This window comes from Stenella coeruleoalba, assembly GCF_951394435.1.
Source record: "Stenella coeruleoalba genome assembly, chromosome: 11".
Classification (NCBI taxonomy): Eukaryota; Metazoa; Chordata; class Mammalia; order Artiodactyla; family Delphinidae; genus Stenella; species Stenella coeruleoalba.
In genome coordinates this window covers 9,713,442-9,740,090 of record NC_137157.1, presented here as the reverse complement: position 1 = coordinate 9,740,090, position 26,649 = coordinate 9,713,442, and the positions used below count along the sequence as shown (strand labels likewise).

Below are 26,649 nucleotides of genomic sequence, written 5' to 3'. Positions count from 1 at the left end.
TCAGTGACTGCCCGGAGTCACTGAGTTGAGTGGGAGGCGCTTTGCGCAGTTTACTATCTCCGTGGGCGGTGGCCCGAGGCGCGGGACTTGTCCGAAGACTGGATTGGGCCTTTCACCTGTCTATCATCGGAAGGCTCTCCGCCCCCGACTGCCTAGCAGCAGGATTTGGAAGCTGAGCACTGCCTCTGAAAACAGGAGAGTGATGGGCGGTGAAGGTAAGCGTTGTGTGTATTTCTCTCATTGTATGGCTGCTGTGTCAGTCGTGCTCTGCTCTGCTCCCATTGGCGGGAAGGCTCCTGGCAGGTAGCGTGGACATGGTGCTGTCCCTCCCAAGTTACGATCAAGGCGCGTGACGTCTCAGACATTTGTTGTTGGGCTTTGGCTCTCATTAATTATTCATTATGTATTTGAAAGAGCTGCAGCGATTGGTGGCTGAGAGGCCTGGTCGTTTGTTTCTTAGCTAGAGATACGTGTCATCCTCTACGCGGCTGGAGAAATTTCGCATAAATTATTCTGATAAGGTTTGGGGCGGGGCTGCGCATAGATTAGGCAAATGAGCTGGGGAGGGAGGAGAGGCCGGCTACGAATTAGCCTAAGTTATTAAAGATGGCGGCGGAGCGGAGTCGCTTCCCGATGGACTCGCCGGTCCCTGCCTCTATGTTCGCCCCCGAGCCCAGCTCTCCGGGGGCGGCCAGGGCCGCGGCGGCTGCCGCCCGGCTCCACGGCGGCTTCGACTCGGACTGCAGCGAGGACGGCGAGGCGCTCAACGGCGAACCGGAGCTGGACCTCACCAGCAAGGTAGGCCCGGGCGCCGGCGCCGGCGTTGAGGGGACCGTCCGGGCGCCGAGGGGTACCGGGCGGTGGGGCCGCGCAGTCTCCGGGGCGACGGCGGGGGCAGGAGGGGCCGAGCCCACCCACCTGTAAGTGCGGGACGCGCGGCGGGCTCCCCGGTGAGGGGCGGCTCCGGCGGCCCGCCGCACCGCTGTCCTTCCCCGGCGGCGCCCACCCGGCCTCCCGCCGTCCGGCTCCCTCCGGGATCACAACCCCTCGCCTCCGCCACGTGGAACGCGGGCGCCGGACGCCGGCAGCTACTCGCGTAGTGGTCGTCCCCACGCGGTGCCGCCTCCCCTGAGATCGAGGGTGGCTCTCCCCGTGGACTGTCCACGGCAGCCCAGGGTCGGAGGTGGCTTGGGCAGGGCGCGCGGGAGGATCATGTAGTCCGAGAGGGGAGCAGAGGGTCAGCTGCGGCTCTTCCTGGTGTTGGGAGAGGAAACATTAAGTAGTCGCTCAGTCCGGGAGAAGGACGTCTGAAGAATGTCTACTTTACAAACCCACCAAAAACAAAAGTGAAAGATGGGCAGTGACCCATCATTTCGCCATTCTGGGAGTGGGACCTTATGTTGTTTGACTGGAATAATGAAGGACGATTTAAATCGTGTCTTCTGAGCTCTTGAGAAGGTGGGCAGGATTTAAGGGCTCATCTTCTGCTTGGCGTTGGGGGTGGGAGGAATAAAAAATTAAGTATAATTTGGGACTGGTGTTTCGAAGGTACCTAACATTGCTAAAGGAAAGAATGCCAACTTTGGGGTCAGACAGGGCTGGGTTCCCTTTCCTGCCCTGCCAGTTAAAAAGGCTCTGTGACCTTGGGAAAGTTTCTTAACCTCTCAGTTCTCCAGCTCCATCATCTTTTTAGTATAGATGCATTGTAAAAACGAGAACTGTATGTAAGAAACCTACTATACTGCCGGTTACATACTACTCAGTAAATGTTTGAAGTGAACTGAATAAACTGATAATTCCCTGTGCAGATTAAATAGCAGCTGATGGAAGATAGAACACCGATACCACCTCCTACCTGTTGTTGAATACCTACAGTAGGGAAGTTTAACGACTTTTGAAAACATTTGTGACTTTCTAGTCTGTGGTGGCAAAATTGCATGAAACTTGGTCCAAACAGGAGAGAACTTTACCTTGCAGCTAATTGATCTCTCCCTCTAGTCTCTGCTGAGCACTTAGAAGCCGGTACTGCACCTTGTCACAGTGGTCCTGTCTGGTGCCTCTAATGCCGTAACGAGGCTGGCCAAGTTCAGAGAGGATGGTCAGGGGAAATGTGTGAGGTAATGGGCCACGATGCACAAGTCCGAGCACCCAGGTTCAAAGTATAAGCTCTGATGAGTCAACTCAGGAAATTGTAAGAGATACACTTGACTCAAGCAGATGAGCTAGATGTCAATTCATGGCCAAGGTGCTGAAGAAGCCTGAAAACAGTGGGAAGTTGCAGGGCAGAGTTGCAGAGAGTAGTACCTCTATTTCCTGACCAACTTATTTAATGTTCCAGGATAGGGAAGTGTTGCTTCATCATGTAGCTGGGGAAGTCCTTCTCAGTATTTTAAAGTTGAGAAGCTATATGTAGATTAATACTGATGATATTGAAAAGAAAAACTGATGTGAAGGGAGAGAATAGAGGGGTTGAACAGATTGATTCCTGAGGAAAAGATTAGAAGCTATAAGTTTATATATTTGCTACAATTAAATGTGGGGATGGACATAAGGCTCTGAGAGCTTCCAAAAGGAGAAGCAGTTAGTGAACTGCGGTGGCTAGTTTCATCCAGGAAGATTTTTTTTCTAGGATGATTGGGTGAAGAAAATTGTAATTACCACTTACTGAGCTGTGGACTGGATGCTTTACATGTTATCTTATTTGGTCTTTACAGTGGCCTTAGGATGTAGGTAGTAGTATCTCCAGTTTGTAGATTAAAAAACTGAGACTCAGAGGTTAAGTTCTTTGTCCAAGGTCACACATGAGTGGTTAGAGAATGGGATCTGACATGCCTGTTGGTAAATGGCCTCCTCAGATAAGTGGTTGATATTTTAATGTTATTCGCAGAAATTCGCAAAATGACGGTGCTAATACCCATCTTAGGGGTAATGTGTTTTGTTGATAAAGATGAGTCTTGCAGCAGTTTTTACTGCCGATTCCTAAATAATCGAGATAGCCAAGGCAAGTTGGAACAGACTTCTTTTGTTATTATGGGAACCATTGGCCTTGGATGGAGATCTCTGTGAGTTGCAAGCTGCAGGTAGAAGACTTTGGCATGTAGGTGTAAAGCACTACTCGTTTAATTTCTACCTACAATGCCAGATTCTCAGTCATTGTGGATCCTGCCCCTCCCATTAAGCAGCAGGAGGCAGGCTGCTCACACCCTCTTTTCTGTGGGTTGTGGTTCAGACATACTCATTTCAGTACTTCATATAACTCAACTCTCATAAGGCCTTGGGCTCAAAGGCTATTTAAGGAGAGGCAGAGAGGGCATGAGAGGGCTGCCCAGCTCTTTTAGATCAGGGTGCTGTGGGGTTCAGTCAGGGTCTTTGGTCAGGCTCTTGATCTGCTTTGGCTGTGGTGTTCTTCTAGTAAGTGTGGTCCTAAGGCTGTTGGTTTCTCTTCTAGCTGGTTCTAGTGAGCCCTACATCAGAGCAGTATGACAGCCTCCTTCGGCAAATGTGGGAGAGGATGGACGAGGGATGCGGAGAGACCATATATGTCATTGGGCAGGGATCAGGTGAGCCTAGTTTTCCTTTCACTTTACTTTTTTAAAAATTCACTTTCCAAGCGGTTTTACAGATGCTGCTTTTCTACCTCCAGTACTCTACATTTGCATAAGAGGAGATGAAGCACAAAGCAAGGAAACTTCTTGTCCGAGGTGATAGAGTAAGAGTAAGTCACAGTTAGGTCTAGAATTAAGCCTTCCCTAGGCAGCTCTAAGTCTTCCCCTCCAAGCCCGATTTGCAGATCCCATTGCTACTTATTGCCTGCTTAGCAGAGAACCCCTGTGATACTTCTTGATGTCAGCAAGGAAAGGACATCCAGAATTCCTCTCTTCAGCAAGGCTGCCTTGCCCTGGACCATACTGACCATTCGGTGGGGATAGCTGTGATAACAGAGGTCCTCTTTTCTCCCTGTGAGATCCCATCAGACATGTAGGCTTGTTGCTATTCTGGAAGGGACTTGTTATTGTCCTCCCAGCCCCTTATTCCATTGTAATGGGACCCATTGTTTTAGAGGAAGGCAGCCCCCATGACAGAATCCCAGATTATATCCTGGGCTTTTTTCCCCCTGGTCATTCCTAGTTTATATCCTCAATACAAAGCCTGCTTACTCTCATCTTCATTAAGACATTATCTTTGCTGAAATGGCAGCTGGACTTGTTTAATAATTATGAATTTAGCCTGTACCAGATCTTATCTCTGTCATCTTTACAAGAAGCCTAAGTAGGCCTCGATGCATCATTAAGGGACTAGTTCTCTTTGCTGAATGTAGCTTTTGTAAAGGCAGGTAATAGTTCTTTTGTAGTTTGAGTCTAAGATGGAGGAAATCTCAAAATCTGTCTTGAACTATTTGACAGATATCTATTAAGTATCTTAGAAGGTCTTGATACTGTTGCAAAGCACTTTTAGATACTTAAAATCTGGTCTCTGTCCCAAGAAGGAGAGATGGCATATACATAGTTAACCTCAGTAGAAAACAGTATTTGGAAATGCTGCAATAATGACACAAGGAAGAAGGGTTTGATCTCCAAATATTGCTCTGCCTTCCTTTGAAATGTTTCTCATATCTATCCTTTCCTTTCTGTATTTACTGCCACCTCCCCAGTTTTAGGTGTTACCACCTTAAAGAAGGCATGGTCAGAGAGATAGGCAAACCAAGAGGTTCTGTCAAGAAAGAGAGGGAGGGGCTTCCCTGGTGGCGCAGTGGTTGAGAGTCTGCCTGCCTACCGGGTTCGTGCCCCGGTCCGGGAAGATCCCACATGGCCCGTGAGCCATGGCCGCTGAGTCTGCGTGTCCGGAGCCTGTGCTCCGCAACGGGAGAGGCCACAACAGTGAGAGGCCCGCTTACCGCAAAAAAAGAAAGAAAGAAAGAAAAGAAAGAAAGAGAGGGAGTTGGCCAGCATTGTCAAGTGTTGCAGAGACAGCAGGGAGAGTCAGGTTCAGAAAAAGCCATTCCATTTGGTGACTAGGGGGATCATTGGTAGGCTTTTGAAAGCTTTGGGGTCAGGTGCACACCTGGCCTCCTGTAATAGGATGAACCACTCAAAGGTCACTTCCAGCTTATAGAATTGAAGAAACCACATCTAGATCAGTTCTGACAAGTGTTGGGACTGTTCTTTGAAGACCCAGATTCTTAAAGCCCCCACTCTTTGCTTATTCTTTAATGTGGACTCTTACTGAACTTTACCATACCTCGGTGGCTCACAGTTAATTAACCCTCCCGTGGCACAGCATAACAAGATGGCAAACATTCATTAACACGTATTTTACACACCCAAGCATTATCTTTGCATCTACCAATTGGATGCTATTAGATTCATAGTGACTCCTTCCTGCTGGAATTCTTTAGGGGCAGAAAGAGATTGTAATTAAACAAGTTGAAGATCAAGCAGAAGACTAAAAGAGATGCGAGGCCCCCTGGGTCAGCTTCATCCCTGACTTTCTGTGTGTGCTTGGTGCTTGCCCTCTGTTTGACGCTTCCTTCATCTATAAAATCGGGCAGATGGTACCACCACTGCCCCCACAACCTGAGGCAAGTTTTGTAGGGATAAATTAGACTTTAAAAAAATTCGAAGCAGGGTGGAGGAATGTGCTCTTTAAGTATACATTCTTTTTTTCTCTTATTATTATTATTTTTTTTGGCCACGCCGTGCAGCATGTGGGATCTTAGTTCCCCGGCCAGAGATTGAACCCACACTCCTTGCGTTGGAAGCACAGAGTCTTAACCACTGGACCACCAGGGAAGTCCCTAAGTATACATTCTTAAGTTACGGTTGATATTTTAAAAGGAGGCAATGTGACCTAGCAGTTAGTTCAGGGTCTGGAACCTGGTGGGTCTAAGTTTGCCTACTGATTCTTTTCCTTGTCTTAAAATGGGGATAAAGTAGAATCTAGTCCATGGTGGCATGGTGAAGATTAACACTTGGCATATAGTGAGCACTATATAAATGTTAGCTAGTATTAATAGTTGCAGTAGTAATTTTTTAAGGGTTCCAGGTTATAGATGATTTACCATGAGATTTCTTTCAAAAAGAGCCTTGTTCATTCTTCACATATTAAATCGTGACTTTCTAAGACCCAGGTACTGCATTAAAAGTTCAGGGAGCATGGGAGGAGTGTTACATCTTTGTGGGAGGATTAGAAAAGACTTAAAAGTCTTTCCAAAGGAGGAGGTGCCCCTTCAGTGAATTCTAAAGCATGAGTAGGAGTTTTCTAGGTGAGTGGAGGCAGTAGTGAGTGAGCAGAGAAAGCCACAAGCACAGAGGCATGGAGGCATTGATGAGTGTGGAGTATTTGGTGGACCAGGAGTGATTCAGTAGAGTAGGAAATGTAGAATGTGAGGTTGGGAGTGTCAGGAGGGGAGACTGGACCCAGTCTCCCGGTAGTCAGGGCCCAGATCTGAGGGTCTTTGAATGCCATACCAAAGCGTTTAGACTTTTATCCTAAAATTTGGGGGAGCCTTTGCATTATGTTGAGCAGGAGAGCGCATATAAGAAAGGTAAGTCAGTGGCAGGACTGAGATCTGATTAGGTTCCTGCATGGCTGAATATGTGGCCTTTAGTAATTGCACCTCTGCGGCTTTTCTCCTTGGCCTTTGTTTCCACTCCTACAGAGTGAGGAGTATAGAGCGTGCTGGAGAAGGGTAATGTGACTGGGTGCATTTCTGGGAGCCCTGGATGGATGAGGTGACACTGGTGATTGCCTGCTGGTGTGGGGTAGGATCTGAAAGCTTCTCATTGTACCAGAAGCAGGAAAGGTTGGATAGAATTTGGGGGTCTGGCAAGAATGGCAGGGCTAGCTGGCCTTCTCTTAGGGATGCTTCCGAGACCTTCTCTAACCCAGAATTATTTCCAGAGCGCAGTTGGCCATGCATTTAGAAACTCCTTGCAGGACTTCCCTGGCGGTCCAGTAGTTAAGACTCCGTGCTTCCGCTGCAGGGGGCATGCATTCGATCCCTGGTTGGGGAACTAAGATCCTGCGTGCCATGTGGTGCAGCCAAAAAAAGAAAAAGAAAAAGAAACTCCTTGGCTCAACTGCATCTTCTTTGTTCATTTGTTTTGCATTTTACAGACGTTTGACGAGTTGTTATAGGAAAGGCACCCCCATGGAGCGTCCAGGAATGTTTGAGATATGGCCCTTGTCCTCGAGATGCTTGTGTATAGCAGGGGAAGACACGCATCCAAAACTCTATTCCATATGGTAAACTTCATAAGGGAGCAGAATGGGTAGGATTTTGACAAGTGGAGATACGCTGATTGGCTTTCTAGGGCAGGAAATACATGAGCAAAGGTATAGAGCTAGAAAAGTGCAGAGACATGGAGGGATGGTGACTCGGCCACCTGCACTGGAACAAAGCTTAGAAGCGGAGGGCGGGGGAGGGGGATGGAAGCCTCTAAGGAATTGGAACTGAGCGCTGCTGGGCCTGGGGAGCCCTTCCAAGGCTTTGACTCGGAAGTGACAACGTCAGAGCTGTGCATTCTTTAGGACCTTGAGCTTGTATGTCTATGCAGGATGGGTTGGCGGAAACAGAGACTGGATTTGCTAAGACCAGTTAAGGATCTCTTGTGGCGATTCAGGTAGAATAATGGCCTAAATCAGGCTGGTGGCATTGGATTGGCAAAAAGAGGAGAGCAGGGACAAGGAAAGGGGCAGGACTGGAGTGATGAGTGTTAAGCTGGGGTGACTGGAACAATAGTGGTGTCATTAGAAATAGGTAAGGCAAGAGGAGGAACTGGTCTGGCACTAAGAGGAGCCCTTGCCAGAGGAAAAGCCTCTAGGTTTGGAATCAGAAGACCCAGGCTCACACGGCCCCTCTGCTCCCTCCCAGCACAGAGACCTCTAGGTTCTGTTTCCCCACTATTAAATGGGAACAGTAATGCCTAACTAATGGGGTTGCAGGGAGGACTAAAATGCTTTATTAATGGTGTTAGTTTTTGTGCTGTTGTTTAAAAAGGGTGTGGATGGAGCTCTGGGAAGAATGACTAGTTATGAATGTTTTCATAGTTTTCAAAATGACAGTTGAACCCATAGAATGAGAAGGCCAAGGGGAATGTTTCAAGGATAGAGAAGAAGGCCACTGACTGACTACTGAAAAAGACTGGCATTTGGGGACAGCAGCAGGAATAGCCAGCAGAGGAGACAGAAGTAAGACCCAGAGAGCCAGGAGGTGGATCAGAAGAGTTTGGGTTATAGGCAAGCAGGGTGGGAATGAAGTGCCTCAGTAAACAAAGGGACAGTTGCCAGCAGTGTTGACTGTGAAGGGGTCAAGGAAAGGGCATTGGATGAGTGGGCAGAACGCCACTGATGTCTTGAAAACCAGTTTTTTCCATAGTCATCAGATCAGTGAGAAGGTGGTGAGGAAATAAAGTCAACAAGTGTCCATTACTCTGGAGATGCTTGGAGGAGATGGTAGCTCAGTAGATAAGCTGGGGCAAGGGAAGAGGGGTTGGGTCTCCTTTAGTTTAGGAAAGCCTTGAGCTTGTTTGTAGGGGGAGAAGTGGAAGGGGGTGAGAGAAGGTGCTGCAAGGTCTTTGGAGGCAGAAAAGAAAAGAGGTTGGGCACGTGAGCCCAGGGAAGGAGAGGAGTGCTCCCAGGACACAGCTGGAGGAGCTGCCATTCTACCGTGGGAATGAGATGTGGTACCATGTGGACAGTACCTGACCAGGACTGTCATACAGTAGGCATTCAATACATTAGCGGTTGATTGGCCATCCTTCCTCATCCTAAGCTCAGACTCATTTTTTCCAGCTACTTGCTGGACATTTTACCTGAGCCACCTCTGTTAAAAATCTGTCCCTAAACTCATTCTTAAATTCTCTCTCCATTTTCCTTTGTCTCCTGTCATTATCTCTTGCCTGGATTATTAGAATTACTTCCTAACTGGGCTCCCCATTTCTGGTCTCTCGCTTGCCAGCGCTCACTTTACACTGCTGCTCAAGAGATCTTTCTGTCCCATAGCGATCTGATCTTGTTACTCCCCTGTGTAACCCCAAGGCTTCCCACCCTGGTACATATGTGTTTTGCTGCTGTGTGATGTTCGTCTGCCTAACCGTTTCTGCCTCTCATGTGGTCTCCCGCCACTTGACACCCTGCTCCCCGACGCGCCGAGCTGCTTACTGGTCCCTGAACGTGCCATGATCTGCCGTGCTCCATGCTTTGCTCTGCTGCCTAGGATGTCTTTCCTCCTTTCTCCGCAGGCCCATTTTTCATGGTTGGAGAGCAGCTTGGAGTCAGCGCCCTGCAAAGCTGTCCTCAGCTTCCCCAGGCAATGCTAGTTGCTCGTGCTTTACATTCTCTTTGTACAGCTCTGTAGTAAAGCACTCAAGCTGTATTGCAATTAATTAATTTCCTGTCTCTCCCGCTGGGCTGTGAGCTCGCTAAGGGCACCTGTATTCCCAGTACCCGGCCTGAGACTTGGCATAAAACCTAGGAGAGTCTCTGTGATTACTGTTGAATGAATTAATGAATGCCCTGCTTAATGGAGAAGGCTATTATTTATTAACTTTACTTGTGCGCAAATTTTTGAAGTATCTGGTAGAGAGAGCCATGTTCGTCAGTGCCCAGGGTGGGACCTTGTGAGGGGTGGCTGACTGGCAGACTTGATGGCAGGCTGACGTCTGGGCCCTTGTCACCAGATGGGACTGAGTACGGGCTGAGTGAAGCTGACATGGAGGCCTCCTATGCCACAGTGAAGAGCATGGCAGAGCAAATAGAGGCTGATGTCATCCTCCTCCGGGAACGTCAAGAAGCTGGGGGCCGTGTGCGCGATTACCTGGTCCGGAAACGAGTAGGAGACAATGACTTCCTGGAAGTCAGGTGAGGAGGCTTCAGAACAGTTCCAGGTCCCCTGAAGCATGACCCTGGGGTCCAGGGCTTCACGCAGAACGGTGATTGAGCCTTTGACACCTGGTGTGTCGGCTACACCCTTTCGCTTCCTGAGGCATGGAAGGAGTGTCCAGAGGCACCGATAGCTGCATTCTCTGTTTCTGCACTTCCTCATCCCTAAATATTTCCATTTGGAGAGAGTGGGAGAGAGGCCAACCATATGTTCTGTGGCCATTCTGTGGGCTGCATTCGCTTTCCCGTCAGGCCGGGAGGCTTGAAACCAGGGTAACGGAGGAGAGCATTTTGTACCTCTCTCGGCTTTAGGGCTTCTGTCTGGCAGCTTTGGGAAAGCTAGTGGAAGTTAAGGGAGAAAGTCATTGTGGTGGGAACTCAGTTCCTCCTGAGTGACTTTCTACTCCCTGGACACAGCTCCAAGAGCATTCCTAATGTGCTCTTCCACGAATAGAAGGGGCAGAGAGCTGGAGAGGCTCAGGGGCGAGCCCGTCCTTACGGGTCCGGTTGCGGAGGTCCGCTTCACTCGCTCACCAGCTCTCACACAAACGTATGGGTTTGTGTTCACACAGGGTAGCGGTAGTGGGCAACGTGGATGCCGGCAAAAGCACGCTTCTGGGGGTCCTGACCCACGGGGAGCTGGACAATGGCCGAGGCTTCGCCCGCCAGAAACTCTTCCGCCACAAACACGAGATTGAATCTGGTCGCACCAGCAGTGTGGGCAACGACATTCTGGGCTTTGACAGTGAAGGCAATGTGGTAAACAAGCCAGACAGCCATGGTGGCAGCCTGGAGTGGACGCGGATCTGTGAGAAATCCACTAAGGTGATTACGTTCATCGACTTGGCCGGCCATGAGAAGTACCTGAAGACCACGGTCTTCGGCATGACCGGCCATTTACCTGACTTCTGCATGCTCATGGTAAGTGGGGTGCTGCCGAGGAGCGGGGGCTGCAGCTGGGCTCCAGGGCTGTGGTGATATGCAGGTGTTTGACATTGTTCTGAGACAGGGCCTTTTGGTTCAGGGCTTTGAAATTGGGTAAGAACGACAAGTTTTACAGGGGTGCCCAGCCTTCTCAAGGAGCATACCGTGATCTTTCTCCTAGCTTGGGCCAGGAGGAGGTCCTCTAAGCAGAAACCAAGGTGCCATTTGCAGACCTCTCTTATTTTTCGGAGAGGGGTAAGGGAGGGTTTCTCCTGGGGCATTTCTTATTACCTTCAGAAGTGTTTCCTCCTGGGCTTGGGCTACTTTGAAATGACACCAGGCAGCACCCTCAGAGAGGGGGCGGCCTGGGAGGGAAATGGACGAGAGTGCAGATAGCCATTGAGGGGCCTGAGAGGTGGCCTCTTCTGAAGCCTGGAACCAGTGTCAACCAGTCCCACAGCTATTTGCTGAGAAGCTTCTGCATGCCTATCACTGTGCCAGGCCTGAAGACAGAGCAGTGAACAGGGTGTCCCGAGCTCCCATAGAGCTTACAGGCTCGTGGGAAATAGATTTTTAAGCAGCTCATCATGTAGGTGAACTGAAAGGGGAAGGGAGCAGAGGCTTCTGGGCTGGATCATGTTTCGAAGCTCGCATTTGGGCCCCTTTGATCTTCCTGGCCAGAGAGTAGGAGTCTGTGAGGCCCACGGCCTTGGTCACAACTTCACAGCTTTCACAGAGAGTGCGAGCGAGCAAGTTTTCCTTTGGCAAAAATCCTTCTCAAAACCCTTCCCCATTTCCCAGTTCCTCCAGCTGTCTGTATTAATAAGTGTAGTAAATGCCAACATCTGTTCAGAGCAAACTTGATCAAGTTGCCCCACAAACAGAGGTTTCCAGGCAAATTCTCCCCAGACCGGAGATTAAAGAGAGGCAGAGCACATGTGTGAACACCCTTGTCAGCTCTCTGCCCGAGGTTCTTGCAATCTCATTGTGGTTTTATCTCCCATATCTTTGAACGTTGCAAGGGGCCCTTACCGACCTTGACTGGCTGAGGAAAGCCGCTCTACAAAAGGGTTTCGAAGGAAGAGCCATAGGGTGTATTTGGGGCAGTTGTTGGGTTGGGATTAAGAAGGGTGTAGAAATCAGTTTAACATGAGCGTTCTTCTAACTGAGCTCCAGTGATCAAGGCCAATTAACGGGCATATCTTCACCCCAGATGAAATGTTACGTATTATCTGACTTTTAGGCCATGAGCTAAATACTAAAAATTTCTGTGGAAAACAATGAAATATTTCATTATTGTTCCATGGCAACCAATTTCCAGAAAAACAAAAACAAAAAAACCTTGAAAATATAGAGACAACAGAGAGAGAGAGCATTCTGTTATCCTGCTTGGGAAGAACAAAAGCAGGTCTGCATTGGTTAGGAAAGGTGGTTGGAGGGAATGGGAAGAATTAGGAGGGAAATGGTGGAGGTGTCCCGGTGTAGGAAAAGGGAACATGCGTGGGACATCTGTGCTGGTGAGGTGGTAGCTCACCTGGGAATCGTAATGATCAAATGAGAGCATCGCTTGAAGACGCTGGAATGTATATTTATTTTATTTATTTATTATTTTTGGCTGTGGTGGGTCTTAGTTGCAGCACGCGGGATCTTTTGCTGCGGCGCGCTTGTGCTTCGTTGCAGCATGCAGGCTTCTCTCTAGTTGTAGTGTGCGTGTTTTCTCTCTCTAGTTGTGGTGCGTGGGTTCCAGAGTGCATGGGCTCTGTAGTTTGCAGCACGTGGGCTGTCTAGTTGAGGCGCACGGGCTCAGTAGTTGTGGCACGCGGGCTTAGTTGCCTCGCGGCATGTGGGATCTTAGTTTCTCAACGAGGGATCGAACCTGCGTTCCCTGCCTTGGAAGGGGACTTCAGCACTGGACCACCAGGGAAGTCCCTCTGGAATGTATAAAGCCCTGTATAAATATGTCTTGGTGATTTTAATTTTAATTTTATTTTGTTTTAGTAAGTAATACATTCATATGGTACAAAAATTAAAAGGTACCAAAGGACTTAAAGCCTCTCTTCCGCCTGTGTTGTTTCCTCCACAGGCAACCAGTACTTCCAGTTTCTTATGTATCCTCTAGAGATATTTTGTAATCACCCAGCATATATGTGTATATTCTCTCCCTCCAATATCAGACATTCAGAAAAGTTGAAAGAATAGTACAACGAATACCATAAACCCACCACTGGGAGTCAACAATCATTAACATTTTGCCATATTTATCTGTACATGTGATAGATGCATATGTGGAGTTTTCCTGTGTGTATGTATGGTTTTTGCTTTCTTTTTGTTTGTTTTTGTGGTTGGTTGGTTTTTTGGCTGAATCATTTGAAAGTAGATTATATTATAGACATTGTGACTCTTCACCCCAAATACTTCAGCACACAGCTCCTAAAATACTTTAGCACACAGCTTCCTACTGTTATTGCAACCAAGAAGACGAACAAGAGTTCCCTAATATCATACAATATCTAGTCTAAAAGTATTTATGTTATCTCAGATGTTCCCCCAAATGTCTTCTAGCTGCTTTTTTCAAACGGTGATCCAATCACCACTCTTTGTGATAGCATGCTGTATACCACCTTGCTTTTTCCCATTAAAACATATCTTAGAGATTATCCCACATCAGTTAAGAGTTTCCTCTTTCTTTTGTATCGCACACTTGTGCATGTCTCTAATTTATTTAACCAGCCTTTATGATGATATTTTAAAACGTTTATTGTTACAGGAAGGAATGGTAACAGTAGTAACAGCTGCCATTGCTTTTTATAAAAAATAAATTTATTTATATTTATTTATTTGGCTGCACTGTGTCTTTACTGCTGCACATGGGCAGTACTCTTTGTCACGGTGCATGGGCTTCTCATTGCAGTGGCCTCTGGTTGCGGAGCACGAGCTCTAGGTGCACAGGCCTCAGTAGTTGTGGCTCGCGGGCTCCAGAGCACAGGCTCAGCAGTTGTGGCACCGGGGCCTAGCCGCTCTGCGGCATGTGGGATCTTTCTGGACCAGGGCTCGAACCCTTGTCCCTTGCATTGTCAGACAGATTCCCAACCACGGCGCCACCAGGGAAGTCCCTGCCATTGCTTGAATACCTAATTCGTGCTAGTTGTTTGCTGGACCTTTGACATATGTTTGGTCATTTAAACCTAAGTGACCCTCTAAAGTGAATATTATTATCCCCCATTTTATAGATGGGGTAACTGGGGGCCAGGGATGTTAAACTGAATCCACTTTGATGACTTTGTTTTCCCAGACTGAGTTTGTCTTTTTTGTTGTTTCGAAGTCTCCTCAGATTTTGATAGCCCACACTGTTAAATTGGAGGTTAAAGCAATCTGTGCCCAGCCCAGCTTTCATCTACAGCCATTTTATTTCTGGCCTAAGACTTGTGCCCCCTGTGTCCTGTTCTGATGGTGGCCTCAGAGATGGGAGTCCTCTCTTACCTCAGCCTTCTTTGAGCCCCTGTGCCCACCCAGCAGCAACCTCTGTCTCCCTTGTCCTGACAGTTCTTTCTGTGTTGGTGCAGGTGGGCAGCAATGCTGGCATTGTGGGGATGACAAAGGAGCACCTGGGCTTGGCATTGGCACTCAATGTGCCTGTCTTCGTGGTGGTCACCAAGATTGACATGTGTCCTGCCAACATCCTGCAAGGTAAGTGAAGCCAGCAGCCAGTAGCAGTCTCTCTGTTTGGGGCAGTCATGCACTGTGGCTCCTTGGTGATCTGCTACCCGGAATTTTCTGTTTCCTTGTATTGTGCTTAGACCTTGGCCTGAATGTCCATCAACCCAGAATCTTTTGCTTTCTCCCTGTTTGCCTCTTGGTCTGAGCAGAGCTTAGAGTTATCTCCTGCTCATTGTTCCTTCTGGTTACAAATTCAAGGTCCTTGAAATCCCTAATCTGGCATCTCTTTTCAGATGGTTCCAGGCAGAAGGGGTTGGGTTTTACCATCTAAGCTGGACATACATGGAGACATTTGGGCAGAGAGTCTGATTACCTTTTACCACCAAAGGTTTCAAAACAGTGTTGCAAGACTAGGCTTTCATGCGTTTCTCCTCCATTGCTAAAGATGGTGGAAGAGAAGTGAAGACATATCCTTCTGGAGGGCCTCATAAGGACTTCTACAGGTGTCTAAATGTCCTAGAGATCCTTTTGTCAGATGAACTTTTTTTCCAGGAAGCAGGGCATTCTAGGAACAACATTGTCCTTCTGGTGGACCCCAAATCACTTGCTTATAGGATGCAGGTCTTCTAGAGACTCTGGAGAAACCTGACAGGTTTCAGACTTATAACCTTAGCAGACAGTCCCCATCTGTACTCTCCTTCTACTCTAGCAAGCACTTACCCACCCAAAGTTTTGATCCTCCTTTTGCTTCTCCAGGCATTATGGCATTTAACACTGTGCATCTGTTTGTCTCCTGCTTGCATCAGTAATGAGAGGACCTGTCTTGCCCTAGAAGCCTGGCCAAAGAGAAGGCTATGTTCCCCTAATTTCGTTCCATTTTACCCTTTAAGAAACCTTGAAGCTGTTACAGCGCCTGCTGAAGTCGCCCGGCTGCCGCAAGATCCCTGTGTTGGTGCAGAGCAAGGATGATGTGATTGTTACAGCCTCCAACTTCAGCTCTGAGAGGTAATGGGTAGGGAGCATTCACTTCTTCCTTTTATTTATTTATGTATTTTTAAATATTTATTTATTTGTTTGGCTGCGCCGGGTCTTAGTTGCGGCACGTGGGATCTTCATTGTGGCATGCGGGATCTTTTAGTGGTGGCATGCGAACTCTCAGTTGCAGCATGTGGGATCTAGTTCCCTGACCAGGGATCGAACCCGGGCCCCCTGCATTGGGTGCATGAAGTCTTAGCCACTGGACCACCAGGGAAGTCCTGGGAGCATTCACTTCTGCACAGGCACAGAGATTGGTTGAAATAGAAGATTGTGCTCTCAGCAGTGTTGCTCGGGGGCTGTATCAGGTGACCCAGATTCTGAGGTGCTGGTCTCACTGAGGTTGGAATCCCAGCTGATACTTCGGTGTCCTTATCTGTGAAATGGGAATAATACTACCTTCTTCATGGGGCTCTTGTAAGTGTTGGAAATGGTGTATGTGAAGCTCTTGGCACCGTGCCTGGCTGCTGTGTGATAGATACACCACCGTTTTTAGGATGGTTATTATTAATTTTTTTACACGGTTGTTTCTCAAAAGCTCTCTAATCACAGATCAGTTTTGGCATTTACTCATTAGCATGTCCTTTGATTCTGTAAAATTTTTTTTTTTTGGCCATGTCGCGCGGCTTGTAGGATGCTAGTTCCCTGACCGGGGATCGAACCTGGGCCCTCAGCAGTGAAAGCGCCGAGTCCTAACCACTGGACTGCCAGGAAATTCCCTGATTCCATAAATATTTATTGGGTGTTCGTTCTGTGCTGGGCTTTTCATCTAGGCGTTGAGGAGTCAGAGCTGACTTGGGCATAGTCCTTGTCCTCAAGGTGGTCGGCTCCTTGGTCAGAGATAATCTCTTGATAATAGTAAATTTTGTTAACACTGCTCCTTCTCCCAGAGTCTTGGGGCTGCTTAAGTACAGGACCCGGAGCAGCCTGACATTTTGGCCTGTCTCTGCCCTGACGCTGTCTTCAGTACCAGCAGTTGGCCAGCAGAGGGGGTACGTTTCAGTCGACCCCATTTCAATTCATTCATTTTGTTGAGTGCCTATTCTGTGCTGTCCCTACTCCAGGAGCTGTGGGAAATATATAATTCCTGATCTTGAGGAGTTTGACTAATCGTGAATAGGAGATATAGAGGCCATTCAGATAACAGACAGAAAATCAGATGTAGTCACGTGTAACAGAGACACAAAAAGTTCTCCCAAGACATACAGATAGCCAATAGGCACATGCAGTGTTGCTCAACATCGTTAGTTATTAGAGAAATGCAAATCAAAAGTACAATGAGGTACCACCTCACACCAGTCAGAATGGCCATCATTAAAAAGTCTACGAATAAATGCTAAAGAGGGTGTGGAGAAAAAGGAACCCTCTTACACTGTTTGTGGGAATGTAAATTGGTGCAGCCACTATGGAAAACAGTTCCTCAAAAAACTAAAAGTAGGGGGCTTCCCTGGTGGTGCAGTGGTTGAGAGTCTGCCTGCCGATGCCGGGGGCGTGGGTTCGTGTCCCGGTCCAGGAGGATCCCACATGCCGCGGAGCGGCTGGGCCCATGAGCTGTGGCCGCTGGGCCTGCGCATCCGGAACCTGTGCTCCGCAACGGGAGAGGCCACAACAGTGAGAGGCCCGTGCACCGCGATGAAGAGTGGCCCCCGCTCGCCACAACTGGAGAAAGCCCTCGCACAGAAACGAAGACCCAACACGGCCAAAAATAAATAAATAAATATATTAAAAAAAAAAAGAATCCACCTGCCAATGCAGGGAACACGGGTTCGAACCCTGCTCCAGGAAGATCCCACATTGCTGCGGAGCAACTAAGCCCGTGTGCCACAACTACTGAGCCTGCACTCTAGAGCTCGTGAGCCACAACTCCTGAGCCCATGTGCCACAACTCCTGAGCCTTGCTCTAGAGCATGCTCCGCAACGAGAAGCCACCGCAATGAGAAGCCCACGCACCGCAACGAAGAGTAGCCCCTGCTCTCCGCAACTAGAGAAAGGCCACGCACAGCAACGAAGACCCAATGCAGCCAAAAATAAATAAATTAAAAAATATATATATCCTGTGACAAACCATAATGGAAAAGAATATGAAAAAATATATATATGTGTATAACTGAGTCACTTTGCTGTATAGCAGAAGTTAACACAATGTTGTAAATCAACTATACTTCAATAAAATTTACAAAAAAAAAAAAAGTTCTTTGAAAACTCAGAGGGAATGAAGAGTGCCCATCTGGGAAGGATTCCCTAGAAGAGGCGGTGCTGGAAATGGGCTCTGAAGGATGAGAGGATTTGGTAGTTGGATAAGAGGGAAGGAATTCAGGCAGGGGGTGAACAATTCAGAGTGAACAAGTACATGGGAACAGAAAAGTACCAAGGTCTTAGGAGAAGGGAGGGAGTGTTCTCTGGTCTGGCTGGAATATAGGAATTTGAGAGAAATAAACTGGCAGAGATGTTGGGAGGAGGGATTCCGGCTGTCTTTTCTGCAGTGGAGAGTTGGTTAAGGTTTTAAGGATGTATGTGCTTTAGGAAGAAGAGGCAGTCATGATCGCTCGAAATAGGGTAGTGGTACCGAGACAGAGAGGAGGGGACAGGTTTCAGAGACAAAACTACATAGGAGGAGGAGGCCTCAGAGCAGGTCTGGACAGAAGTAGGTGGGCTGGGCAGAGGGCCTGGGAGGCCAGTGAAGGGGTGGTGGGACCCTTCGCAGCAGCAGCCGTTCCAGGAGCCCTCGTGCTGCTCATCCCCTGTCAGGCAGGAGTTCGCCACCTGAGCGCCTTCTTCCTCTCTCTCCACACACTCCCCACCTTAGGATGTGCCCGATATTCCAAATCTCCAACGTTACAGGCGAGAACCTAGATCTGCTGAAGATGTTCCTCAACCTGCTCTCCCCTCGCACCAGTTACCGGGAGGAAGAGCCTGCTGAGTTTCAGATTGACGACACCTACTCTGTCCCGGTGAGTGGGTTCTGGTGGACTGAATAGGGCGGGAGGCTGAGTGGTGCTTCCTGCAGGGGTGCCGGGGCGAGTCTGTAGTGCCAGTGGACTTACTGGACCGGGGTCTTGTCTGCAGGGTGTGGGAACAGTGGTGTCAGGGACAACACTGAGGGGCCTGATCAAGCTGAATGACACGCTGCTGCTGGGCCCAGATCCTTTGGGTAACTTCCTGTCCATTGCTGTCAAATCGATCCATCGCAAGCGCATGCCTGTCAAGGAGGTGCGGGGGGGCCAGACGGCCTCCTTCGCGCTGAAGAAGGTGAGTGTTGATAAAACCAAGAACTCCCCTCGGGCTCCGTGTTATGCTAGGCTCCGGGTCATCTCCAGTCCTCACAGCTGCTCTGCAAGGCAGGGATTACTGACCTCACTTTTACAGATGAGGAAACTGAGGCTCAGGAGAGCCTGAGTGACTTGCCCAGCATCCGGGGAGAACACCGGGACTTAAACCTAGGCCTGCCGGCCTCCTGAGCTCGGTGAGGGCAGCTGGGAGCCTTCCTGTGCTTCCTTCTTGCTGGGGTCCTTCTACGCGGGGCTGTTGAGTCCATGCCAGATCCTCTTGCCATTCAGCTTTCAGTCTCCTGGGGATTGGGGGTCAGTGCTAGCTCCTGGGTCATTTGCACCAGCCCAGTTAACCAGCAAAGCCGGGTTTTCTGTGGGCTTCCCAACAGCCAGATCACGCTCGCCCTGTTTCTCCTACCTGAGTGCTTGCCTGCCTTTGCCCTCTCGCCACCCACTTAATTCTGACCCGTCTCGCAAGTCCTGGCTAAAATGCCACTTTCTGTGTGAAGTCTTTCCTGACCCCCCAATAGCAGTGTTGAGGCTTCCCATGTAGCACTGAAGAAGGCCTGTGGCCCAGTGCAGTGAGAGGTCACGGCCAAGTTGGGGTGGTAGCAGTTCCCAGAAGGAGTCCTGGTTCTCTGTGACCAGGGGGTGAAGCCAGAAGGCATTATTGTCCCTGAGGTCTGGGATTCTCTCTCATTCAGATCAAGCGCTCGTCCATCCGGAAGGGCATGGTGATGGTTTCTCCACGCTTGAATCCCCAAGCATCCTGGGAGTTCGAGGCCGAGATCCTTGTCCTTCACCACCCCACCACAATCAGCCCGCGGTACCAGGCCATGGGTAGGTGTCTAAAGGCACTGCCAGCCTGAAGCCCCCTGCTCTAGCTCCCCCTACAGTGTGCTCCAGCAACCCAAACCCCAAAGTTTCAGCTGCAGCCAAAAGTCAGGTCGCGGCCCTGTTCAGTGATACCATCCCCTCTGTTCCACCCACGAGCTGTGGCTTGTGGTTTATTCATTCTTGCAAACACTAACCAAGTACCAGCTCGGTGCTGGGCTCTGGAAACCCAGACCTGCCCTCAAGGACCTCACACTCAGTCCTTCAGCAGACATCTACCAAGTGCTGCAGTGTGCCAGGCGGTGTTGCCAAGGTGCTGGGGACAAAGACAAGATGGGCAAGGGCCCTGCCATCGAGAAGCCCCCAGTCCGGAGAAGGCCCGCATGCAGACAGAGTGCCCTGTGTTCAGGAGCTAGGGACAAGTGGGTCCGGGGACAGGCGAGGTCTAACTGGAGGGAGAAGTGGGAGGATGTGAGGCAGGATCAATCCAAGAACGGGCCTCCAGTCGCTTAGCCTCACTCTGCCCTCTGAGGTCTTCAGCCTGCCACAGCTCGAGCTTGTTTCATGCTTTCACCCACTGCCTCCCCTGCCCTGAGGCCACTGAGTGGCTCAGGCCTCTCCTGACTTCCTGGCTCCCTTGGCAGTGCACTGTGGGAGCATCAGGCAGACAGCCACCATCCTGAGCATGGACAAGGACTGTCTGCGCACCGGGGACAAGGCCACTGTGCATTTCCGCTTTATCAAGACCCCCGAGTACCTGCACATAGACCAGCGGCTGGTGTTCCGGGAAGGCCGCACCAAGGCTGTAGGCACCATCACTAAGGTACGGCCGGGCAGACCACCTTGCCTGCCTACAAGAAGTGCCAGGGGCTGCTCCAGTTCTAGACTGTGAGCACAGAACGCTCTGCTCAAGAAGCCTGTGAAATCTTACTGACTGCCGGGGGCAGAGGCACCAGTCCCTACCTTGGGAGAACTGGAACAGCTCCGAGGTATAGCCTCAGTGCCATCTTCTCTGCTCTCCTCAGAGGTTGCCCTAGACCTCCTGTCTTTCTGAGCTTTGGTAGTGACCATGGAGGAGAGAAGGTGGAGTTGAGGTATGGCAGTCCGTGGTGGGAGAATGTCTGGGCCTAGCCAGTGTTGGCCTCTGAGATGCTGGGCACATGCTCCGATGGTCTGGCTGGGGCCGTGCCCTTAGAGCAGTGGGTCCAGTTGGAGTGAGTGCTGGATAGCAGTGGGGCATGGGCTTGAGCTCTTTGTGTCCTGGAGCGCACCTTATGCCCTCTGCAGACTTCATCCATGGCCTTGAGTAGTGGCACTTGATAGAGTGGTTTGACCCCTGCTCCATATATCCTGTCTGAGATCTTGGAATCAACCTCAGGCTTGCTTTTCCTCCAGAATGGCCTTCCTTAGGCCCATCCACGTCACTAAGACTGCAGAGTGTGTTGAGTGGGGAGGGTCATCCTCGGAGGCCCCCTTGCTTCGGGCTGGCTGAGGGTTTGGCAGAAGCTGCCCGCACGTGCTGTGATGCCCTTGGGGATGCGGCTGGGCCTATTCGCTGCTTTGTGTGAGGTTGAACTTGAGCCATAAGGGAAGGCTCTGAGTCAGTCCTTCCTGGGTGGTAGCTCTTAAGATTTTTGATGGCCACACTCCAAATATTTCCAGCTCCTGAGACACTCACTTGATCTCTCTGGCAGGCCCAAAATTAAAACTTACCCCAGGCTCTTGTTACAGGGGCAGCAAGAGATAGAGTTGATGCTCTGGGCAGGCTGGACCCCAGCCTGGGAGCTGGGCTGAGTAGGAGATGGCTGAGGCTCACAGATTGTCTGTGGGAAGAGCAGCTGGGGCAGGGAACAGGCTGGAACCCTTCTGGGCTGGGCTGAGGCAGGTGAGACATCGGCCCTGGCACGCTGAGTGGAGAGGACATCTCTCCACCCCACTGCCCTGTCATCGCCCTCCTGCCACCCACCTCGCCCAGGCCCAGCCAGGCCACGGAGTGAGAGGTCCCTGAGACCTGAGGGGCGGGGCGGGGGCAGCTGAGCCCAGGTCACTGCCTGCAGCTCTGTCTCATCCCCCACCCCCTTGGCTCCTGCAGCTCCTCCAGACCACCAACAATTCCCCAATGAACTCCAAGCCCCAGCAGATTAAAATGCAATCGACGAAAAAGGGTCCCCTGCCCAAACGAGAAGAGGGAGGTCCCTCTGGAGGGCCAGCAGTAGGGGCACCCCCAACTGGAGATGAAGCTTGCTCTGTAGCGGCTGCGCAGCCAGCTGCATCCGGCAGTCTCCAGCCACAGGTGAGTGTGCTTCCCAGGCTGGTCCTGGGCCCCTGACGGCCTCGGGCGGGGTGGGGGCGGGGGCATGGCCGTGGAGGTGACCCATAGGAGAGCGCCGGCAGCCTTCACCAGTCTGCCACGCCTTTGAGTTCCTAGATGGGTGTTTGCCACAACTCCAGGTCCCTAAGTGCTATCTAAGTGTGAGCTTTTTGTCTCTCAAGGCAGTGTTTTTCAAACTGAGATGTGGCGTACATGAACTTAACGGGTCCTGACCAGCATTTAGTTTTAATGAAAGAGAATAGAAAAATGTCAGCGTTTCCCTGTCATAGTAAGAGTGAGCATTGTGTGTGTGAGAGTGCAAGTGATGGATGTGCGTACTGCAGCCCAAACGTCTGAAAGACGCTGCCTTAGAGGGTCCTCCTGGCCCCTTCCCTGACGTGACACTTCCTTAGGGGTAGGTGGTCTTGGGCCCTGTCAGTGTGGCTCTCACTCGGCACCTCCTGCCAGCGTTGTCCCCTGGAGTCCTCTCCTGGTGGCCCTCACATCGCCCCTTTCCAGCGTCTCTTCGTCCGACTCCTCTTTGAAGAAGGAAGCTTCTGCCTGGACCTGTCCTTTCTACTCTCCCTCCCCGTCGAGTCTTTCCTCTGACTCCTTCATTTCTTTTTTCTTCCCACCTGTCAGCAGTGGCACACGTTAGTTCCTGCTCACTCTGTGCTTCTCTGAACGGCTCCTCTCACCGTGATCACCTGTGACCCACCAGCTGCGAGGAAGGCAGGGTGGGCGCCGGCTCCATCTGGTGGAGGGCGTAGCAGATGGCTGCTCGCTCACCTCCTGCCCCCGCTCCCCGCTGCCCCTCTGCTGTCCTGTCCTGCCCTGCTCCCGATGGGCCACTGCTTCTCAAGCTCCTTCTTCTCTCTTTCAGCCCAAGCCCAGCAGCGGGGGCCGGCGACGGGGGGGCCAGCGTCACAAGGTGAAGTCCCAGGGGGCCTGCCTGACTCCCGCCAGCGGCTGCTGAATCTCCCCCAGCCCACCTCCACCACCCAAGGGATCCTCGTTCTCTGGCCACCACTCCACCAGATGGGCCAGAGCAACTCTGACCACCGCTCGCCCTCCCCCAGGCCGCACCCGGAGCCTCGTCATTCCCCCCACCCCCGTTTTCCAGGGGGTTGTAATTTATAAGCTGAGGAAGGTGGCCAGACTTCTGGAGGACTGACCATCTCCAACTCTTTTCCCCACCTTCTTCCTCACTCACACCTTTTTTGTACATCTGGGCCCTTAGTTTTTATTCTTTTTATTATCTATCTATCTATCTATCTAGTGTGCGTGTGCGTGTGTGTGGGCGTGTGAGGTGCAGGAGTACGGCCGGTCAGGGCCTGGCAGTCTTTCCCCTTTCTCCTCCGTGGCTGGCCACCAGCCTCCAGGAGCTAGCTGGCTGCCTGTCTGTCCGTACGTTCGTGTGTCTCTGTGAGAACCTTTCAGGGCTGTCAGGAGCCGAAGCGCGCCCTCCTTGCCTGTGCTCACTCTCCAGTGCGCCTGGAGCCCCGCCACGGAGCCGCCTCCAGGCTGCTGCCAGAGCAGGGGGCCGTCCTTCTGCGACTTGGGGATCTCAGCAGCGTGGAGAGCGGTGGTCCCCCTTTTCTCTTTCTCCCTCGTTTCCCTTAAAGCCCCAAACAGGTAATGCCAAAAGCTCTTAGGCTGTAACTGTAGACGTGTGGAGGGTGTTAGTGACTGAGTTGTAGGACCCTCCTTGCCCCTCTGACCTTGCCACTGACCTGAAGACAGCTGTGGCTCTTCTTTCCCCTTGGAGACAATCCTTTGTTTGCCTGGCTGGCTGGGGTGACTCCTCTTCTGCTGAGTCTGCCGAGCTGGGGCTCTCACCTCGCCCTGGGGCCGCCTCCTGCTTGGACTTTGACTCTGATTCTTGTTGGGCCTCAGGGCACTGATGATTGGGCCTGGGGTCCGCCTGCTCAGGGTCACAGTCAACAGCACCTCCTGTTGGCAGGGGTGCCAGGTGTTCCTCTGAGCCAGGCCGGGACTGGAACCCCTCCTTCCCTGCCACATCGCCCCAGCATGGCTGCTACAGGAGCCCAGCAGTGAAGGGCCTGAGCCCCAGATTTGGAAGCTCCAACTGGGGTACAGGGAGAGCAGGTAGGAGGTAGTAAAAAAGATTCTTCCAGACCCAGCTCAGAGCATTACGCCCTTTGGAAGAATCGTTGCCAGGGGTGGGGGTGGTGTTGCCCAGGCCAGAGATGGTAGCATGGGCCCCAAACCAGCCTGCTCGGAGCTGTGGACTGAAGCCCTCTCTTTAGGGTGGACTGATGGGCAGAGATATGTTCTTTCTCTAGCCTGGGACACCCAACTGGCTGGGTCCTTCCTCAGCCTCGCCTCCCTTCCATCCCCAACCCTTCGCCGCCACTCCTGCTTCCGGACTGCTGCTCCCCTCTCCTCTCCTCCTGACTGTTTCTAGTTACCACTGACCTGTGGCCATGGACCGACCAAACCAGCACACAAAATAAAAGTTTGTTCCAAGTTGACGGTGTCCTGTTCCCTGCCCAGCCCCTCCAGGTGGAGGTGCGGCCACGGGGAACTCCGTTGCTCTGCCTGCCCTAGAGCCCCCGGCTGCGGGCCGGGCCGGGAGGGGCCCAGCTTCTCCTGTCAGGCAGGCATGGCTCCAAAACCCAGACTCCTCCGCCAGCTGTGACACAGGACAAGTTGCCATCCTCTGAACCTCAGTTTCCTCATCCACAGCAAGAGGTAAATGCCTGCGTCAGGTTGTTGCGAGGATTCAGCGAGAGAATGTGTGTGAGGCCCTGATGTGCCCAGCACGTGGGCGGTACCCGGTGAATAATGGTCATCACACTGCTTACCACCCACGCCGGCTCCCACGTCCATGGCAGAGGCCGCAAGCTGGGCAGCAGGCTCAAAAGGAGAAATGTGGCGTGGACACGTCTCTGCTGTTCAGCTGGGACTGTGCCAGGCATTTCCCTCGCTTCATGTTCTTTGATGTTCGCGGCTATGAGGGAGGTGGCGGTAGTTACGTTTTTCTGGTTAAGGACACTGGAGCTCAGGGGAACAGTGCCCCCAGCCCCCAGTCATTCCAGTCACCCACTCCAGCGGTGTCCTTCAGCCTGTCCTACTTCCATTGTCTGCTGGCTGTTCCCCTCTTGAATTTTGACTCTGGTTCTGCTTACAGGGGCCGTTGCCCAGAGGTGCCTTTGTAATAGGAGTTCCAGCCTTGAGCAGCACCCTGTGCTCTCTGTCCCCACGGTGGGTGCTGTGGAATTTGTGTTTCCACAGGACTTGGCCATGGGGGACCTTGGAACAGGCAGAACCACGTTTTGTTGGAACTCTCCTGCCGCTGTGAGCATAACCACTTCCTTTACATTTTGCAGCTGTGGCCTCCACCCTGGCCTCTGCCTTCCAACACTCAGGTCCTTCTGATCTCTGTGGTCGCCAGGCCCACACCTGCCAGCCAGGGAGCTGACTGCAGCGTTTTATTGTCGTTAGCTGGGACTACAAAGGTCCCATATGGGTCTCAGCCCTACCAACTATCTACTTGGAACAAAACACCAGCCCTTTTGTTGTTGATGAAGAATAAAGTTGTTAATCCAGTCACCTCAAATGGCAAATCCTGACCCTTTTGTAACGCAGCTAACACGTGTGGCATCTTTAATTCAGCCAGGCCCACTGTTCTGGCTTATCGGCCTCCCCAGCACAGAATAAGCCACAGGAAATGTGCCATGTGCAGGGGAAGCGCAGGCTTGATTGGGGTCACGGGACGGACCGTAGAAAAGACGGTGTGAGGGTTGTGCCATGAGGGCCTCTTAAGGTTTGGACGCGAGCAGACAGGCCCCAGAGGGCACGAACAGAGGCCCTGAGCCCTGACGGTGTGCGGTGCGTTCCAGGGATGCGATTACTAAGGCGGCTCAGGGATGTCACGACCTTTGTTGAAAAATGGTGCTAAATGCAGTGCAAGTGTGAATGAAATAGGAGGTGATGAAGCGAGCAGTTGCTGAGGGGCGAGCCATAGTACTAGGTTTTTCCTCATGCAGAGAGAGAGCTGAGGGCTTGAGTAACTGGCCCGAAGCCTTGGGCCTGGCTTTGCCTTCCACCCAGCACCATCTCCTGCAGCAGTTTATCCCCCAACTCCTGCCTACTGACCTGTTCCTGCCTTTATTTTCTCAGCTGTGATTGGGCCCCTCCCTGGGCCAGGTGCCATGGTCAGGATGAGAGGCGTGTGTTGAGAGTCCAGCTGGGCGACCACCCCTGGCCCTTGGAGCTGCTCATTGGAGGCACTGAATCTGGGGAGATATTTGCAGGGAAGGGCCAGGACCTGCTCCCTGGAACTGGCAAGATTCTGGCTCTTCAGGGGACCAACCTCGTGCCATCCCAACACAGGTACAAGGGACAAGGGTTTAATTCCCACGGAGGGGGACTGCGGCACTGACGGCGGACGAGCTCGGTAGTAAAGTGGGTAATTTCTACCCTCTGCTCCAGTGGCACTGAGAGACGCAGGACAAGCCTCCTGCTTCCCAGTGGGACTGGGACATCAGTGATGGCTAATAAAGCCACTCACTTGCTCCTGCCAGCCTTTGAGCCCAGAGTCACAGGCACGGGGCCTGCCTCAGGTCCCATCTCCCGTCACAGCTGAGTTTTAGCCGAGAAGCCTGGGTTTCTAAAGCTTAGGAGGAAGCCTTTGGGGCACTGTTTTGGCTAAGAATTCATTCTCTTTTTCCCAAGAGCAGGGTCCCGTGCAATGGCCAGATAAAAACCACA

At 51.2% G+C, this 26,649-nt stretch overlaps 1 protein-coding gene across 5 annotated transcripts; it reads left to right on the top strand.

Annotated features, from left to right (window-relative positions):
- Nucleotides 1-193: 193 nt before the first annotated feature.
- GTPBP1 (GTP binding protein 1) lies at nt 194-26,170 on the top strand. 5 transcript variants are annotated; one of them, XM_079937544.1, is made up of 13 exons: nt 194-215; nt 607-798; nt 3,449-3,560; nt 9,681-9,861; nt 10,455-10,803; nt 14,370-14,493; nt 15,354-15,468; nt 18,305-18,449; nt 18,565-18,747; nt 19,472-19,607; nt 20,246-20,424; nt 21,694-21,894; nt 22,796-23,031. In XM_079937544.1, exons 2-13 carry the CDS (start codon nt 607-609, stop codon nt 22,886-22,888), a joined length of 2,010 nt encoding a protein of 669 aa, XP_079793670.1. In that variant the 5' UTR covers nt 194-215; the 3' UTR covers nt 22,889-23,031. The 5 variants fall into 5 exon arrangements, 3 of the variants coding, with proteins under 3 accessions (XP_079793670.1, XP_079793672.1, XP_079793671.1); XR_013830559.1 differs by lacking the exons at nt 194-215; nt 22,796-23,031 and adding exons at nt 24,430-24,627; nt 26,059-26,170 and having other exon boundaries at nt 316-798; XR_013830560.1 differs by lacking the exons at nt 194-215; nt 22,796-23,031 and adding exons at nt 24,430-24,627; nt 25,266-25,481 and having other exon boundaries at nt 316-798.
- The last annotated feature ends 479 nt before the right edge of the window (nt 26,171-26,649 follow it).